The 13,183-nt window shown below is 41.4% G+C and overlaps 1 protein-coding gene across 4 annotated transcripts in view; it reads left to right on the top strand.

The window, feature by feature from the left end:
* The window catches only part of ctnnd2a (catenin (cadherin-associated protein), delta 2a), a 219,696-nt gene that overhangs the window by 149,074 nt on the left and 57,439 nt on the right, over positions 1-13,183 (top strand). For all 4 annotated transcript variants that reach the window (XM_046833632.1, XM_046833631.1, XM_046833630.1 and 1 more), the window contains one exon: positions 4,631-4,844. In XM_046833632.1, coding sequence (XP_046689588.1) covers positions 4,631-4,844 — 214 coding nt within the window. The remainder of the gene's footprint in view (positions 1-4,630; positions 4,845-13,183) is intronic.

Below are 13,183 nucleotides of genomic sequence, written 5' to 3'. Positions count from 1 at the left end.
TCTTCACTAATAATGAAGCCGTTGGAGAAACTCCTGGTGCTGTTTTTCGTTATGTTTCTCCAGGAACATTTTCTTCTCCAGTTTGTTTATGAAAGTCTACGTATTCACCATAGATGTTCCACCACACGCAAAACTCCACCATGAAGCTCAGTGAGGTCATTAAGAAATGTGTACAATCGCTGCCTCACTCTGGATGGAACTGGAACTGTATGTTACTATGGTTACAGGTGTTTATAAGCAGCGCATTCATTTAGATTCAACTGATGAACGCAAACTACCTGAACTTCCAGCCAATCACAATCCACTATTCACACCTGAACTCCTTCCAGCCAATCACAATCCACTATTCACACCTGAACTCCTTCCAGCCAATCACAATCCACTATTCACACCTGAACTCCCTCCAGCCAATCACAATCCACTATTCACACCTGAACTCCCTCCAGCCAATCACAATCCACGATTCAAACCTGAACTTCTTCCAGCCAATCACAATCCACTATTCACACCTGAACTCCTTCCAGCCAATCACAATCCACTATTCACACCTGAACTCCCTCCAGCCAATCACAATCCACGATTCAAACCTGAACTTCTTCCAGCCAATCACAATCCACTATTCAAACCTGAACTCCTTCCAGCCAATCACAATCCACTATTCACACCTGAACTCCTTCCAGCCAATCACAATCCACTATTCACACCTGAACTCCTTCCAGCCAATCACAATCCACTATTCAGTTGGACAGGGAAATAATGATTCTTAATAGAATTTTTTTTGTTTGCAGTTTGTTTTGGTTTTGATTGAATATACTGATTAAAATGCAATAAAACAAACTGATCAATTATAAGATGAGCAATTATGTAATTATCACTGTGTCGTTACTTCTGGGACACTTTGAGAAGAAACGTGGCAGTGTGCATTTTGAAACAGCGGAGTGGAACGTGTGGAGCGTCTGGAAAGTAATATATTCAGTTTTGACTTTTAGATTAGCTGAATCTGCATTGTTTTATAATTGCTGTGCAGTGCATCTAAATCCTTTACCGAAATTTCCCCCTACACATTTCCCGTTCGTAGCATGTGCAGGTCATCTTAATGATGAAAAGATGGTGAAAGAAACACTAATATATATACTATATAGACAAAAGTATTGGGACACCTGACTTTCCAGCCACACGTGGCATTCCAGACCTTCTCACCTTCTCACCTACATCAGTACCTGACTTTACTAACACCCTTGTGGATAAATAAGCACAAGTATATCCACAAGCACACTCCAAAATGTAGTGGAACATCTTCCCAGAAGAGTGGAGGGCAATATAAGAGCAAATTGGGACTTAATGTGGACCGTGATGCTCAAAAAGCAGGAAAAAGCCCAGACTTATCACACTTACTAATGCAGGTGTCTGCAAACCTTTGGCAATATATATACTGTATGTATGGAGACATAATGCATTTGTACCAGGTGTAGCATTACAGGTGTGTGTGTGTGTGTGTGTGTGTGTGTGTGTGAGGCCAGGTGTTGGAATCGAAGATTTAATTACATGTGACAGCATCACAGCAGATGGTTGTGGAGGTCTGGACAGGTTATTTCACGACTGCCATTCATTTCCCAGAATGCACGCTTGCACAGACTCCTCAGCGTCACGCTCACGCTCGGTGATAAACGGCACTGCGCTCCGTCACTCCGCCGAGAACCGCTCAGATGCGACGTGGAAATGCGTTCCTCCACATCTTGCACGGCATGCGATACCCGCCAGGGTGAACTGCATCCTCGGGGTCTTAGTGCCTTCTGTGTTTAAATGTAAGACGAACTTGTATATACCATGACCCCCCATGACCCCGTACAATCGCTCTCCTTTATTGTACTTTACCGTTTCTATAGCAACAACCCATTTACACACAATCCTTGTAGTTTTTCAGACTTCTGGAGCTGTGTGGGTTTCCTCCGGGTTCTCTGGGTTTCCTCCAACCTTTTATTAGTGACACTTTCATAGTGTGTGTGTGTGTGTGTGTGTGTTGTCTCCTGAGAGCCCCTGATGAGTAAAAATCATGTTTTTTTCTAGTGTATTTTCTAACCTGTGATTGGTCTTTCCAGCGAGAGAAGCTGAAGAGCGAATTCTTCTGGAAGTAAAACGTTAATAGCATTGTGACTTTGTTCATCAGAAACGGAGGAAACAATCCTGAGCCTGTAAACCGAGCACTATTTATAGCAGGGGGTCTTCACTTCCCCAGAACTTCCCATCCGCCAACCGCTTCGTCTCTGTCTGGCTTAAGTTCAGCTTCATCAGCCGTTTTTTGGCAGGAAGTCTAATCTTTCAATTTCTTTGTGTGTGTGTGTGTGTGTGTGTGTGTGTGTGTGTGTGTGTGTGTGTGTGTGTGTGTGTGTGTGTGTAATTCTGAAATCGGGCCGGAAGAGCATCTGCATCTCTAATTGAACGCCACTGAGTCTCTGATTCATCCAGACCACACAGTCGCCATTGTTTATTACACGGTTTTGTTAAAAGTATTGGGACACTTTTCTTTACGGACAGATTCCGAATTGGTTCTTCTCCAAAGTTTGAGACACACAATTATATCAGACGTCTTTGGCTGACCTTTAACCTCTATACTGACCTTTATTAATAACATTATAGAGGTCAGTTTTAGTTTGAAAGTTGACCTTTATTATCAAATACAGATACGATACGAGTTAAATATTTATTTAAAATACGTTTTTTTAATCTGTCTCTACCATTGTTCTGAGGTCCAATTCAAATAGAAGTATAGTAAATAAATAATAAATGATAAATAATAGTTTCATTGCAAATCATTGCAGGTTATTTAGACAATAATGGCTGTATTTTGAGTTATTTTTCAGAGGACAGTAAATCTGTACTGATATACAAACTGCACATTGATAATCTAAAATATATCCAAGTTTCATTTCTATAGTATTGTCCCTCGAGAAGATATAATACAATGGATGCTGAAAAACAGCACACATCATCAAACCACATTAAACCACTAATCTTCACTCGGTGAAGCTCGGCATAAACGTGTTATAACGTGGCTGAGTGTACAGCGAGTGCTCTCACGTGTATTAACGTAAGCAGGAAGAGAAACTGTAAAGCGCTGTGAGAATTACAGAAGGTGTCAGGCGCTCGTCACGGGACGCTGCAGAGGCTTGAAGAGAGTAAATAAGTGAGAAAGTAGGAGTGAGGTGTCAGTCATTGTGATGGCGAGCGGCGTTCTCTTGGGCGCACTTGGCACTCTGTAGCCGCCTCTTTAATCAACTTGGCTTGCTTTAATTGATTGATGCAGAACACAAAGACGCTGTTGACTGAGACTTAGTCACGCTGTTTGTTCTCACCACCATGATTCAGACGCTGATCCCCGGTGCATTTCACTTCCTGACCGGGGTTTCAGAAAACGCTTTTGTGGTTATTGAAACGTTTCTTCTACATTTAACATTGGATTTGATTTGCCATTTGAATAATAATCCTCAGTGACTGGGAGCTGTCATGGTCATTCATCATTTTACTGAGTTATTCCTTTTATACATTTGGACATTTTATTAAAATTGTGACGCTTCAGTCTTATTTCTCTGTGGTCTTGTAGCCATAAATACCAGCTCATATTAATGGTTATTCATTCAAACACACTCTCAGCATCCAGAAAGTTCTTTTCTCTATACATTCAGCTGAAATACTTCACCGTGCCTCTTGTAAAACTTACCAAAGATGTTCTTCACTAGTTGGAGTTTTCTTGTTCATCTTAGAGCAGTTCAGTAGGATTTAGGTGCGGTGACTGGGAAGGTCGTTCCATGGTAGATATCACTCCAGTCGTCTGTTGTGTTGTACGATGAAGTCGGTTCCAATGAGCCGCAGTCCAGAACTGCATGGTGTTGAAGTGTGGAATGGGAGCCATGTTGGTTCAGGATTCCATTCAACTTTCAGAACCGTCTCTGCTCCATACAACCCCAAATCATTAAACTTCTACCTCCATGTGTGGGTGTGGGGGGGAAGGAGTCTGATCATGTCTTTCCTGCAGTTATCCTACTTACATAAGTTCTTCTGGTAGAGACACAAACATCCCATTCAGAACTTTCATCCACGCATCCACCGTCACATAAGTTTATTGCAGAGAAACTAAAGGAACATGTTTGGGTCTCAAAAAACATAAAAGATTTGGTGTTTCCACACGTTTCACAGGCTCTGTAAATCTAAATCACGTCATCATTTTAATGTCGTTAGAAATATAATTTTTTAATTATTTTCCATTTAATCAAATTAATTTAAACATCATTTTGTTTGATTGGGAAAAAAATGGGGAAAAAAGACAGAAAAATGGACAATTATTCATTTGTTTGCTTGTTTATTGTGTTTATTTACTGAATTATTCACAGATTCACAAAAAAATCACAGCGTCCACTTCGTTGTTCATGACTGAGAGTCTTTAAAATAAAGGCTTTCAAAATACATTCAGCATAAAATTCGAAAAATAAAACTACCACTAATACAAAATATTCGACGTCATGAGATCCATCTTTAACCTGTAGAACTGCTAATTAAACACCATTACCCGACCACCAGGAACGAGAAGAACCCAGTATATCAGCAGCGATGTGACGTTCTCTCTGTTCCTCAGATCCGAAGGCAGGGTGGCATCCCCTTGCTGGTGGACCTGCTGGATCATCGGATGGCGGAGGTGCACCGGAGCGCCTGTGGAGCTCTGAGGAACCTGGTCTACGGGAAAGCTAACGACGACAACAAGATAGCCCTGAAGAACTGTGGAGGAATCCCAGCACTGGTACGTCTGCTGAGGAAAACCTCTGACGTGGACATCAGGGAGCTGGTTACAGGTAAGACCTGATCTATTTTCTTTAATTATTTATTTTTTGGTGTCCGATCTGTAAGATAAAAACACTACAGTTGAAACTTTGATGAGATTGGACCATTCGTGAAGGTTTTGTTACCAGGCAGATGCTTTAGTTTTATTTTTGCATTACATTTACGGCATTTGGCGGACGCCGTTATCTAGATCCACTTACAATTGTCACTGATACAACTGAGCTGTATACAACTGAGGGCCTTGCTCAGGGGCCCAGCAGTGGCAGCTGGGTGGTGCTAGTATTTGAACTTATGACCTTCTGATCAGAAGTCCAAAATTGTAACCACTGAGCTCACACTTTTTTGTTTGTTTGTTATAGATACTACCTGTTTTTACGTTTACTAATTAGTGAAGTATTAGTATTACTAGTTCGAAGCCCCAACCACACCCACATTCTCTCTCTACCAGCCACGCCCTCACCTTATCAGCCACACCCTCACCTTATCATCCACGCCCTCTCCTTATCATCCACACCCTCTCCTTATCATCCACGCCCTCTCCTTATCATCCACGCCCTCTCCTTATCATCCACACCCTCTCCTTATCATCCACACTCTTTTCTTATCACCCACACCTCTCCTTATCATCCACACCCTCCTTATCATCCACACCCTTTTCTTATCCTCCACACCCTCTCCTTATCATCCACACCCTTTTCTTATCATCCACACCTCTCCTTATCATCCACACCTCTCCTTATCGTCCTCACCTCTCCTTATCATCCTCACCCTCTCCTTATCATCCTCACCCTCTCCTTATCCACACCTCTCCTTATCATCCACACCCTTTTCTTATCATCCACACCTCTCCTTATCATCCTCACCCTCTCCTTATCATCCTCACCTCTCCTTATCCACACCTCTCCTTATCATCCACACCCTTTTCTTATCATCCACACCCTCTCCTTATCATCCACACCCTCTCCTTATCGTCCTCACCCTCTCCTTATCATCCACACCCTCTCCTTATCATCCACACCCTTTTCTTATCGTCCACACCCTCTCCTTATCGTCCTCACCCTCTCCTTATCATCCACACCCTCTCCTTATCATCCACACCCTTTTCTTATCACCCACACCCTCTCCTTATCATCCACACCCTTTTCTTATCACCCACACCCTCCCCTTATCGTTCTCACCCTCTCCTTATCATCCACACCCTCTCCTTATCATCCACACCCTTTTCCTACCAGCTACGCCCTTGACTTTATGACTTTATGATTATGATTACAGCAGCAGTTCTTGGGAACCAATGTACAGAATCCAGTTATGATTATTTACTATAAGAAAGATATATATATGTTTTTCACAAACAGAAATCTTCAGGAAATGTGTGTAGATGAGGCATCAGATACTGCACGCTGGTCTTGTGAGTCCTTTGTGAGATATCTTGTGTTTTTTTAGCATTAAATCATGCTTAAATCGAAACACGTCCTCTTCCGAACACACTGACATTGTCTTTTAATAATCTCTAAAGCTGCCTGTCTAATGACACATGTCCAACAAGTCTGGCTTTCCCACTTGAGGGTAAATTAAGTCAGTTACTGCATAATTTATCCACCAATGGACTGACAAGTGTGGAGCAAAAGTGCTTCAGCGAGATCCATCTAGTCTTTTTTGGTAATGTCGTTTTTCTCGTCCTGCTGCTGCTTCTTACTCTGAAGAGAAGATGCCGAGATGGGCTATGATGAGTCGATCGATCTTCTCTCGCTGTGTGGGTTTGCAAATGTGTATCCTGCTCCTTCTAGGTCAGGGGTCTTGTTGAGTTTAGAGCAAAGAATGCTGGGAGTTATTGTTATTACTGGAGTCATGGGAAATGCCATGAATGCAGGAGAACCCAATGTGTGCACTGAGTGAAGATGTGGAGGTGTGCAAAAGCAAGATTACAGGTTTGGTTTCATTTTTTGTTTCATGGAATGGAAAAAAAATACAAACCACCAGGAGCCACTGGAACACCTTCAGTGGCATTAAATTCAACAAGTCTCTGAGTTCAGGTTTCTGAACTGCCAGCTCCTTCATGTTCTCCCCTGGAGTTTAATCAGGGTTCTCTGGTTTCCTCCCACGTTTCAAAAACAAGCCTCTATGTGAACTGTGTCCTTCACATTGTCCCTGAGTCTGAATGAAAGCATGAATGTCATGTCTCCTGCAATAGACTATTCTCACATCCACGGTGTATTCCTGCTATGACCTTGACAGGGATAAAACGTTACTGGAGATGAATAGTATATTATAACGAGTTTTACAAGTACAGTCTATGAAAGAAGCTGACTATCCATAACTCTTGATGACCTTCATACGTCAGTATATCCTCCTTCTTTGGGTCTCATTCTTGCAAATCAAGAACAGGAGAACTCAATCAAGCTACATATAAAAAAAAAAAAACACTGTAAAACGTTCCTGACTCCACTGTGACTGACTGTGTGCTTCTAGCCTGCTAAATGCCCATTACCATATAAATTAAACTCCATGCTGTGCGGCGTACTTAGAGTGGCCGCTGTCACTGTTTAATCAGCCGGCCGGAGACCCAGAGGATTCTCATCCACTCTAATAAGCCGGAGAATCAGAGACACTCTTGGCCTGCCTTTGTAGAGCCACATGGATTTAGGAACCGTTAACCGGAGAAAAGGGTTTCTGTAGATGCTAATGATACTGCCATCAGAAGTGGGTTCCCCCTCATACGAGAGACTTGTAGCTCAGTGGTTAAAGCTCTGGGACACTGATCTAAAGATCATGGTTTAAGCCCATGACAGTATGGTCACGGTATGGTTGACGGTATGGTCAAGCTGCCACTCTTGGGGTCCCTGAGCAGGTATCATGGCTGGCCTCTGTGCTCTGACCCCAGATTCCTAACATCACTTAGATAAGCGAAGAAAGAATTCCTCATGTGACAACTTTTTCAACCTGAAAGGATGAAACCATAATTATTATGCCTCCAAAGATTGAAAAATAGATGTGGATTCAGAGCAGTTTGGGAAAAGACCCCTACAATAGACAGCGAGAATCCGAGGTGGTGTCCTGGGACGCCACTGAGATCCCTTCACCTGCTCAATACTTTGAGATTCGACTTTGGGGCTTTTCTCATCAGGTAGCATCTCTGTGAGCATTTTTGATGATCGTTTCTGTCCAGCTCGTTTTAATTACATTAAACCACAGCACTCGTCTTTTTTTTTTTTTTGTATGCGATCAAATTTTAAATCGGAGCACAAAGTTCGTAGATTCTGGCAACCAACACAACAATAAGACAATTTGCTTCTCTTTTGTAGTGACTGTGCGGGTTTGTATTGGCCACGTCTAGTTTTTCTTTTGTTTAATGCTAGCGTTGTGTCGTAATCGTGACGTCGGCACTGAAAGGGTCTATAGTGATTTAGTGTTTTGTTTGTAAGGTTTAAAAGCACTTAAGTGGATGCATTCAAAGCACAAGGTCTTTTCCTGCATCTCAGAGCAAACCCTTGGTTTCTAAATGAAAAGCCGCAGCACCTTGGGCGTTGTGTTTTCTTTGCTTTTTTTTTAGGTCTTTGTTGAATGAGTCAGGCTTTAATTGATATACAGTGGCCACATGGAGCAGATGGAATATTAGTCCACACTCCGGAAGGAAGCTGGTGAGAAACTCCAACAGATGAAAATCCCCTGAGAAGCAGCCGAAAGCTTTGGCACAGAGAACCGTTTGGCTCTCATTACAGATCATTAATGTGTTGTGAAACTGTAGACTGCGGCTCCGTGGAGTAGAACTGGGAGGTGACTGATTTTTCGTAGCCAAGCAAACGGGGGCCTGATTCATTATACCACTCTGTGGTGGTTCGCAAAGGTCTTCCAATGGACCAAATTTAAAAGCCAATAGATAAGGTTTAGAGGTCACATTTAGATTTTTTTACACGGATTAATTTAACTGTTTCAAAGATCCATTTTTAAGGTGAGAACAATTACCCATTTAACGTAACTAATGCAGTTCAAATTCTAAACCATTAATAGTTACTCGTATTTTTCACTGAAATTGCTTAAAGCTGTTTTTAAAGAACTCTTAAAGCAGGACTCCCAAACATTTTTCTGTGAGGGTCACATAACTTCTCCTTTCTTTAATGGTGGTCTGGGATTTTCTGTACCGGAGTGACTACCAGAACTTCTGCACCGGTACTGAATCACAAAAATGTGCTAAAGGAAATAAATATGAAGATATAAATTAAGAAATCGAATTTTATAATTAAGCAATGATAAATAATAAATATAATATCGCACTCTCCGTGCAGCGTGCAGTCTCGTAGCAGCAGTAATTTGCCCCTAGAGGCCGCTCTCATAATGACAGTGGACCGGAAGCCGGAAAAACTCGGTATGGAATTTTGCATATACTTGAAAGTTCTAGCAGATATCTAGCAACTAGCGACCTTCATTAATAAATAAGGGATATTTTAGTTTGAAACCCAACCTTTATTATCAAATACACAAATGAGTAAAACATATATTTAAAATTAAATTGACAAAATATGTCTCCGGCATTGTTCAGAGGGCCGTTCCAAATGTGGGGTGTAGTTTGGGGACCCCTGCTTTAAAGGTTAAAGGCTTTGCGTTAGTGTTTGGAAGGTCTGGGGTTTTAGGCCCAGCATTGTCAAGCTGCCACTGGTGGACCCGTAAGCGAGGGTCTTGCTCCTGTTTGCTACAGGGGTGCTGTATCATGGCTGACCCTTCACTCTGACTCCAGATCCCCCTGTTTGTTTCTGTAGTAAAACCTTTGAAGACTCCTACAACAGAGGGTTTTCATTTACAAATAGAACCCCTTTAGAAATCTAAAACCCTTTAGGATGAACAAATGTTTTGTGCTTATAAAAGAACCCTCCAAAGTTCTACTGTATCCCTATTCAGAAAAGGTCAACTTCAGCAAGCTCAGTATCACCCAATTTTAGAACTATTGAAGAACCCAATAAAACACAGAGAGAGAAAAATAGAGGTTCTTGTAAAACTTCTGTGTGGAACAATACAACATTTTGTGTTTCTTCCAGCTTTGGGAGGTGAAGAACCCTTAAATAAGCAAAGTGGTCCTTCACAAAGAAAACTCAATGTTCAATTTAGCACAATAATTTTGTTTGTTTTTGAAGGTTATTGTGTTGTTACTATAAATCGAGTAGATCATCATGGCTGTTACGTTGTAGAGAAAGTGCGAGCACCTGGTTCTGCGTCAGCCTGACTCTTCCACCCACACGTGTCCGACTCACTTGAATAATAAGTTCCTATTCATTTATTCAGGACGAATAAAGCCCATGACTCATTCTAAACGTTCTTGATGTGTGACCTTGTTGAATTCCTGCCCATCGTTCGTTTTAAAGAATGCGTTATAAAATCCAGGGATTTCTAAACGAATCACTTAACAGCTTTAGTCATGAAAAATGCACACCCTCGTTTCCCCTCTTCAACAATCCGGTTCCTGAATAAGGCAGTAAAAGTTGACAACAAAATGTTTTGCAGCAGTGCGAGCATTAGCATGCGCACTTAATAAAACATGGCCGGCGTAAAGCGCCGAGCCGCCACTGGCGTTAGATTAATGCTCTCCTTTTAGCCTGTTCTGTATGCAGAGAGTCATAGAGACGCCAGTTGGGCTGCAAACTGGAGACGTCCTCATTAAACCTGAAAATTTGTCACAAGGCTCCGTGCTCCTCTGCAGCCAGGAGGTGTGATTATAGCCACTTATAGTAAGGTCTCTCGCTCTTTCACAATCGCTCACTCTCTGATTAAAGGCCCTTCATTCGAGTGTTTATTTCTCAAATTGCTTTCTTTTATTCACTGACAAAAAGAGCAATAAAGTCAACAAGAAAGAAAAATAATGGACCTTTTTTGGATATCAATAAAAGGATTAAGACTGATGGAACACTAGAGTCCGATGGATTTTACTTTTATAACGTGAACATCAATTTGTTTTTTCATGTTCGAGTTTGAAGCACATAACCTGCTGCTGAGGCTTTCAGCAGGGTCTCAGCAGGGTCTTAGCAGGGTTTTAAGTCTCAGCAGGGTCTCAGCAGGGACTCAGGTCTCAGCCGGGTCTCAGCAGGGTTTTAGGTCTCAGCAGGGTCTCAGCAGGGTCTTAGGTCACAGCAGGGTCTCCAAGTGCTGAAATCCAGATCTTATTCATTTCAAATCAAGTCTAAGACTCATCCATACCTTCAGGTTGAGCCCTCAAGTACAATTACTGCCCAGTCTCTAAAGTTGAAGGTAAAATTCAATTCAAGTAGTCTAAGTCTAAATCTTAATTTCGAGTTGTTTTACAAGTTGATTTCTGAAGCCAATGTCTCATATGTTGAATTCTCGTGTCTTATAGGTTCTAGTTATTGAAATTCTTCACTTGAATCTAAATCTTAAGTCCAAGTTGAGTCCCAAAGTTCAAGTCATTTAAGTTCAAATCAAAATTCTCAAGGTCTGATTCTCATAGTTTCCAGTCCACAGTATCTATAGTCCCCAAAGTGGACTACAAAGTCAGAGACTAAACTTTAACTGGAAATCTGGACATTTTTGGCAAGTTTTAAGTTCAAGTCCCATTACCTCTATATCAAGATCAATTATTTAGAGCTGATCAGAGTCTCAAACTCAAATCCAGATTTCACATGGAATTGAGTAAAGTTTGAACTCTAGTTGTGGTTGTATGGAAACACACTTCAGGGTGACTGATATCTCACACCATGACACACTAATAATTAAAAGGACCTGTGGATATTATTGTGTGAATATGAAGGTATAAAACACCTCATTTGTAAAACACTGTGACTTCCTGTAGAGAATTCATAAACACAACAGACTGAGAATGAATTTGTAACTGACAAGAATCAGATTCTTGCAATCTGATTGTATTTAACACTGAAAGATTCTCAGCCATTGACATGAGTTATAATGTAGTACAGATATTTCCTAGTGTTTCATTTTCTGATCAATCAATTAGGGTTCGGGATGAGAAATGTGAACTCAGGAAAAGAAATCGGAGCTCAGGGTAAAAATATCTGGGTTTGGGATTAGAAATTAGGACTTTGGATAAAAAATCGGGGCTCGTGATAAGAATGTTGTTCCTGGTTGTTTATTTATCTCCAGAATAATTCCCACCTCCTCGTCGGCTTCCTGCTGTGTGTCGTCTTATTCACAAACTCATCACTACCAAGATCCCAAAAACCCTTTCTACCGACAACCGCAATCAGGCAGTGGCAATTTCCCACTGAGTGGGATTTAAGTGTGTGTGTGTGTGTGTGTGTGTGTGTGTGTGTGTGTGTGTGTGTCAGTCAGTGTCAGAGAAAGCTGCCAAGGTCATCTTCATCAGTCTTACAGCCTGCTTGCCCTGGTCTCTATGACTCATATAAGGGTGGGTGCTTTAAGTGCAGAGAAAGAGAGAGAGAGAGAGAGAGAGAGAGAGAGAGTGGGGGGTGGAAAAAAAGAAGGATGATCTACATATACAGTATATCACCATCAAGTTTATTTAAAAGAATTGTGAACTCTCTCTCTCTCTCTCTCTCTCTCTCTCTCTCTCTCTCTCTCTCTCTCTCTCTCTCTCTATCTGTTTATCTCTTCCTCTCGCTTTCTCTTCCTCTTTCTCTTCCATGTTGTCATATAACTTGACTTATAAACCAAGCAATCAAATGAATATAGAAATAAAAATAAAATAAAAACCAGAAAAAAAAATGTACACGAATTCAACAGTACAGTAAACAAACAAACAAACAAATAAATAAATACATTTGCACTATGCCCCAAATACTTTGTGGACACCTGATCATATGATTGCTGTCTTTCTACCCATGGAAAGCAGAACTTCATGATGCTGGATTTGTGCATTTGTCTGTCTGTCTGTCTGTCTGTCTGTCTGTCTGTCTGTCTGTCTGTCTGTCTGTACACAAACACACACACACAGAACGCAACACAACACACACAATGCAACACAACTCACACAAACAACACAATCAACACACACACAAACTTACAAAAAATGCAACACAACACACAAACACAACATACACAAACACACAATGCAACACAACACACACACACAAACACAACGTACACAAATGCAACACACACACACACAATGCAACACAACACACACACACACACACACACACACACAGTTCTTCTCTGCTTGATGAATCACTGATGGTGTTGGGTTTCATATGACAGTGAAAATCAGCACCAAATTATTTCTGCTTTTTATATCATAAGTTCAGACTTCACAGTCGCAGGCGTTACTCTAAAACCCGCCAGACTTTCAAATCTCTCGCCTTGGGGGAGGAACGAGAATAACTCCTTTGTGTGTGTGTGTGTGTGTGTGTGTGTGTGTGTGTGTGTGTGTGTG

Source organism: Silurus meridionalis, chromosome 21 (genome assembly GCF_014805685.1).
Source record: "Silurus meridionalis isolate SWU-2019-XX chromosome 21, ASM1480568v1, whole genome shotgun sequence".
In the NCBI taxonomy this organism is placed as follows: domain Eukaryota; kingdom Metazoa; phylum Chordata; class Actinopteri; order Siluriformes; family Siluridae; genus Silurus; species Silurus meridionalis.
The sequence above is the reverse complement of the archived record's forward strand: the minus strand, read 5'-3'. Positions and strand labels throughout refer to the sequence as shown.